The sequence below is a fragment of the Nicotiana tomentosiformis genome, chromosome 2 (assembly GCF_000390325.3).
Source record: "Nicotiana tomentosiformis chromosome 2, ASM39032v3, whole genome shotgun sequence".
Lineage (NCBI taxonomy): Eukaryota > Viridiplantae > Streptophyta > Magnoliopsida > Solanales > Solanaceae > Nicotiana > Nicotiana tomentosiformis.
This window is the reverse complement of record NC_090813.1, coordinates 144,382,313-144,389,157: the sequence shown is the minus strand read 5'-3', so window position 1 is coordinate 144,389,157 and position 6,845 is coordinate 144,382,313. Positions and strand designations below refer to the sequence as shown.

General features: G+C 35.4%; 1 protein-coding gene across 1 annotated transcript; it reads left to right on the top strand.

Moving 5' to 3' along the window:
- The first annotated feature begins 392 nt into the window (after window positions 1–392).
- Window positions 393–2,183, top strand: LOC104112656 (FACT complex subunit SPT16-like). The gene is made up of 2 exons (XM_009622642.4): window positions 393–1,642; window positions 1,745–2,183. The coding sequence occupies exons 1-2, from the start codon at window positions 762–764 to the stop codon at window positions 1,815–1,817; spliced, it is 954 nt and encodes a 317-aa protein (XP_009620937.1). The 5' UTR covers window positions 393–761; the 3' UTR covers window positions 1,818–2,183.
- Window positions 2,184–6,845: the final 4,662 nt, after the last annotated feature.

Below are 6,845 nucleotides of genomic sequence, written 5' to 3'. Positions count from 1 at the left end.
TTACTCGAAGGCAAAGTGTGACTGTGTTGAGGATATAGTAAGACGGCGAATTCGAAAGCTGACGGATCAATCAGAACAAAATACTTGAGGCTTAAGAGATTTTCAAGTGATTGGTATCTGGGGGGTAATACTTGAACTCTCCTCTAGCATTATTGAGACCAAAGGATCCCTTTCCAGTTATGTTGTTGCAAAGACATCTTATATTATTAAACTTTTTCATTAGGACTCACTCATCTGTTTTTCCTACCTATCTGCTTTATTATCTTTTGACTTGTGGACATCTGAGTATGAAAAATGAAGGAATTATAATAAATTTTTTTGAAGCAAGAAACGGTAACTGTGTCATCTTGGACAATAGGCGTTTGGATAATATTTGGTTGAAAAAAAATAGTATTTGAAGTTAAAATAAATGAATAAAAAATAGCAGATACTAGAATATCATTTATCAGTCACTCAAATTATAAAAGAAAAGAAACTTCAATTCTAATTGGCCCTAATTAGTCTTATCCTATATTTTGATAAAGGCAATTGGAAAGTTGAAACTATGACTATTTCCTTCTACTTCGGGACTAAGAAATTAGTAGCTACATGGACTATGCCATGAAATTTCCAACCATATTCCTGGGAATCCACTATCTCCTACACTAATTAAACAAAGACTTGTACCTACTTGTTTTCTGTCTTCATTCTCATTTGTCAGTTCATATACTATCTCCTACACTCCTTCTCTGGAAATTCCAATTACCAATTAAAGAGAAAAGATGATCACAGAGCTGTTCCAGAAGAGGCTTAATGCCTTTTACATATATTGGATTCAACACAAGAAACAACTATGGGAAAATTCTGATGTTGTAGTCATTCACACCCCACCAAAATTAGCTAAGTTCTCCAATCCAAAATCATCCTCCTTCTTTTTATGGCTCTTAGGTTATGACTTTACTGATACAACTGTAATCTTCACTCCTTATGGAATTTACTTCCTCTGCACCCATATAAACTTTTCCAAGCTCCGTAAATTTTGTTCTTGTGCCACGGTGACACAAAAAATCCCAACTTCAGTTCAACTGAAAGACAAGACCGATGATGGATTCTTGATCATTGATGCTACGATACGTGACGCTAGAAATATTCGTAACGACAAGGCCTTTGTTGATATTGATAAGGAGTATCCCTTTGTGGTTGGTTACGTAGAAGGCGAGTACCCAAAATCGAAGCTTTTCTTGAATTGTATTAATAAATTAGAACCAACTAAGTATCAGGCTGCCGCTGTGAATTTTGGTGTTGATGTGATGTTTAGCGTAGCTGATAAGCAAAATGTTGGACCCTCCGCGCGTTTGGATGAGAAATTGGTGTCCATATCAGCAAATAAATCAGTGCTGCAGGAAAACGAAGCTAACGGCCAGTCACGTAAATCTGAAGAAAAGAATATATTGCAGGAGTCTTGTTCACTTATGGACAGTGATTTGGAGCATAAATTGCAATTTGATGCAGTCAATTTGTCAAGCAAACTAGAAGGAAACAAGATATTGCTTGAGAAGGAAGTTGTAGTTATGGAACATGACGATGATGGAGATTGGATGCTAATTGAAGGAAAGGAAGAAGGTCAAGAAACAAACGTGGCTAATAAACTTAGCTGGAAAAGGTATTGCTATTCAGAATGTGTCCATCTTTATTGGAGTATTCTGTATTTCATATATTCTGCTGTAGGCTCTAACTTTTATCTCATTGTTTACTGTTTTATTAGGTGGATCATGGATAAAACATCAAAATCATTTGGTATTAGGGATAAAACGAAGATTAAGGCTTCTTCCCACTAATATGCATGCGGTCTCTTCTCATTAGTTGCTAGCATCAGTTTGTGCATGACAGTGCTCTTGCTTCTTCGTCAATATTTGTAGTTTTGTTGTTGTTGTTGTACAATTTGTGATATTGAAGTTAAAAATAAACAGGAAGGAAAGAGTCCCACATTGAAGTGTGATTAGCAAAGTCATCTTATCTTTTACCGTTAGTATAACTGGTAACAGGCTTGTTATATCCCATAATCGGTAATGCCTCGAGCTTACCTTTTTCTATTCCTTTTTTTTTTTTTTATGTTCTATCGTCCTTTATCAAATTTCTATTGTAACATTTTTTACCTTCAGAAAGTTAAGTTTGTTCATAGTTTCTTGTTCACCTATTTCTCAGATGTGGCTTCTCCAGTTCTCATATACTTTGATGACCTTCCATTGATATACTTCCTAACTGGTAATCAGGAAGCAACTCCCTCGCTGAAATTAGTTTTGCATTTGAAAGAAGTTGTGATTGATTATGTTAATTTTGTATTGGACGAATACTTTGGCGCGAGAATGTTTACACAAATAACCTTTACGGCTCTCGTAGTCCCACCTGACTACAAGCCAGCCTTCTTTTATCTCAGGGTTTCTAGCACGATTTTGTGCCTATGTCGAAGCTTGCCTCAAAGGCTTAGATTCTCCTGTGCTGCCCGTTTTATGCCAAGGCTCCAGCCTTGTCTGTGGCTGGATCTTGTCCTTGCGCACTCTCGAGGTTTGGCTACGGATATGCCAGTCCCTCCTCTGGCATCAAGCATAACTTTCAAGCGCACAATCCAATCCTCAAGCATGACACTTGCCTTGTGCCTTGGCACATGGCTGTGCTTTGCCGAGTAGGGCAACCTTCAATCCTTGGCCTTTGTCATGTGCGTATTTCATAAGATGCCTATGGTTATCATATGGAATTGCCAAACATAGCCCTCTCAACATACTTCCATCCCACATAGTGCGGCGTCGTCCCACGACTGCACGTTTAGGGCAACGAACCCTTGTTTGCAAGGTTGAACCTAAGCCATGTTCACAAGTCAACAGACGAGGCTCTTAAGAGTGGTGACTTGAGTGTCTAAACGGCAGAGATATTTATCCTTCCCTATGGTAGCCTCCAGGGCCTAGTCGTTCCATACATCAAGCCTCTAACACTAGTTGTGCGCCCAACGCTCACTACTAGAAATCCGCTAAAAACCGACCAAAAGTTTCCGACCAACGTTGGTCGGTCAAAAAAAGCGACTAAAACTCGTCTAGCTTGGACAGAAACTGGAAAAAAAATATTTTATATATTTTTTAAAATAAATACCGACGAAAGTTGGTCGGTAATCTGGACCCAATTTTTTAAATTTTAATAATTATTTTATTATTTAAAATATTTTATAAAATTTAAGAATTTATATTTAAAATTACCGACCAACGTTGGTCGGTATATTTTATTTTCTGAAAAATAACCGATCAAAGTTGGTCGATTATTAGGTCAACATTGGTCAAACGTTTGAATCACTTTTATATTTACTATCTAAATAATATAAATGTAATCCGTTAACACTTTTGTAATACAAATAATGAATACACTAACATATACTATAACATGTTATATATGTAGTTAAAGTAGTACAACAAAGCATGTTATATATATATATACACACACACACATATACACACACACTAACATATACTATAACAAGCTATATATATAGTTAAAGTATTATAATGAAGTGTGTGTGTGTGTGTGTATATATATATATAGGTATAGCCGTATATATATAAGAGCACGAAGCGTTAGGACCACATGGTCGAGTTCTTTTAGGGATAGACTTGTGAAGATCCTAATTAGTATATATAATTTATCATCAAATATATCTATTTGTAAATTGATTCATCGACTTATAACTTACTTAGATGCATCGATGATTATTAAAAACAAAACGTTTGACCTATATCGACTAATAATAAAAACAAAACGTCTCGACCTATATCGATTAATCTATGCCATGCATTATTAGTGATGAATGAATGAAAAATAAAAGAATTAATACTGAACATATTTGACATGTATATATATATAGAATAATTAATACTAAACATCTTTGACGTGTATATATATATATATATATGGATCACAAATTAAAGAAACGAAAGAAGTTATTAGTATTAAGTAAACGAGTTAAATTAATAGGTCAAACATGGTCAAACTTTTAATTTGAATCACATTAATGTTTACTTTTTAAATAATATAAATGTAATCCGATAAAACTTTTGTAATACAAATAATAAATACACTAACATATACTATAACATGCTATATATGTATTTAAAGTAGTACAACGAAGCGTGTGTGTTATATATATAAACACACTAACATATACTATAACAAACTATATATGTAGTTAAAGTATTACAATGAAGTGTATGTGTGTGTGTGTGTGTGTGTGTGTGTGTGTGTGTGTGTGTGTGTGTGTATATATATATATATATATATATATATATAGATATATATATATATAGGTATAGCCGTATATATATAAGAACACGAATCGCTAGGACCACAGGGTCGGGTTCTTTTAGGCATAGACTTGTGAAGATCCTAATTAGTATATATAATTTATCATCAAATATATCTATTTGTAAATTGATTCATCGACTTATAACTTACTTAGATGCATCGATGAATATTAAAAATAAAACGTTTGACCTATATCGACTAATAGTAAAAATAAAACGTCTCGACCTATATCGATTAATCTATGTCATGCATTATTAGTGATGAACGAATGAAAAAAGAAGTTATTAGCATCAATTACAATATAGTGTATGTGTGTGTGAGAGAGAAGTTACTCATATACTTAATTATAACTTAGAAAATTTACTTAAATAAATGCTATTATAATTTATTAAAAATAAATAGTTAATATAATTATTTATAAAGATTATGCTTATAGTTTATAATATTCTTTTTATAGTTTATAATATTTTAAGAAACAAAACACAAAAAAAAACAATTTAGTTTTTTTTTTAAAACAACCGACCAAAGTTGGTCGGTTTTTAGTCAAACAGTCAACACTTAATGTACCGACCAAATTTACCGACCAACTTTGGTCGATAATTCTGAAATCAGAATTAAAATACGGGATTTCCCCCATTTCTCTTACCTTTCTTCTCCAAATTTCCCCTAACTCCTCACTCAATACCTTCCCCTCTCCTTCTCTATTTTCCTCACACAAATCCCATTCTCCACCCCACGTCGCCACCGCCCAGTTGCCTCCATCGCCGCGTCGTTCTCGCTGCCACTGCCACTGCTGCGCTGCCTCCTTCTCCACCTCCTAAAAATTAAAGGTTTGTATTACAACTTATTTCTTTGTTAATTCTAGGTTTTGTTAATTAGTTATGAATTAGTTTCAATTGATTAGTGTTTCAATTGATTATTTAACATTGTATTTTATTGAAATCTAGGGTTTAATTAGTTTTGTTAATTAGTTTTATTAATTAATTAGTTTTGTTAATTAGTTAATTAGTTATGAATTAGTTTCAATTGATGAGTGTTTCAATTTTGAGTTTGTATTGTCTTGAATAGTTTATTTAGAATTGAATTATTAACTTTGTATTATCTTGAATAGTTTAGTTAGACTCTAGGGTTTAGGATTTGTTCTTGTGAATCGAACTTTTAGGGTATTGTGACAACCCAAAACTAACCCCTGTCGTGATGGCGCCTATCGTGGAACTAGGAAAACCGACTCATTTCCAAAACAAACTGATATTTTCATTTTAAAGAAAATTTCAAGGTTATTTAACATAAACATTCATTTAAAGAGTTCAAATCAAAGAAAAATAGAAGTGCGAAAAAGAAAAGCCGGACATCGGGGTGTCACTAGTCATGAGCATATACTACAATCTGTCTAACAATATCAAGGCTAACTCAGCCTAGAAAATAGCTAAATACAACTAGAGGAAGAAGAGTAGGAGCTGCGATCGCCAAACAGCTACCTTGCTATCTCCAAAAGAATCTGCAATCAGAACACTCAATAACCGCTACCGTGTCCAGCTACACCTAGATCTGCACACAAGGTGCAGGGAGTAACGTGAGTACGCCAACTCAGTAAGTAACAACAATAAATAAAGTCTGAGCAGTAATGACGAACAATAAAGCATATAACGTTCATATCAGGAAATCTCAATAAAATACCACATGCTCTTAAAAATTAGGATTTGAATCAAACATCTCGTTTAAACCCAGTTCCAGTAAAAAAAATCATTTAAAGATATTTTTCCAACAGTTTTTCAAACAAAGGCTCAATGCAAAGGTGAGCAAAAATGATAAAATCATAAACAGCCCCTCGGGCAAAACATCACTCATATACAGCCCCTCGGGAAAACCTCACAGTCACTCGTGCCACTCGGGCATACCTCACAATCACTGTTGCCACTCGGGCATACTTCACAATCCCTCTTTCCACTCAGGCATACCTCACAATCACTCATGCCTCCCAGTCACTTAGCACTCGGCACTCGGCACTCGCACTCAGTAGGTACCTGCGCTCACTGGGGGTGTGTACAGACTCCGGAGGGGCTCCTTCAGCCCAAGCGCTATAATCTGCACGGACAACTCACGTGCAATAATAATAAAGTATGCTGCAGGCGGGCAGCCCCGATCCACACTCATCCTCACAAATCAGGCTCTCGGCCTCACTCAGTCATAAAGTATGATGCAGGCAGGCACCCCGATCCACACTCATCCTCACAAATCAAGCTCTCAGCCTCACTCAGTCATAAAGTATGCTGCAGGCGGGCAGCACCGATCCACACTCATCCTCACTAATCAGGCCACTCGGGCATTTCAGTAAAACAGGGCATTCGGCCCAAAACATTTATATGCATCAAAATATAGTCATAAAACTGAGTTATGCGGTAAACAAGTATAAACATGACTGAGTATATATTTTCAATCGAAAACAGTGAGAGGATGATAAGAAACAGCCCCTAAGGGTCCAAACAACATTGGCACAGGGCCCAAACATGGCATTCAGCCAA

What these genes read in the sequence shown, in the direction of transcription:
- LOC104112656 (XM_009622642.4), top strand. Translation starts at nt 762, where the DNA reads ATGATCACAGAGCTGTTCCAGAAGAGGCTTAATGCCTTTTACATATAT. An exon ending in AATAAACTTAGCTGGAAAAG is followed by an intron (nt 1,643 to 1,744) that starts GTATTGCTATTC and finishes CTGTTTTATTAG; the next exon opens with GTGGATCATGGATAAAACAT.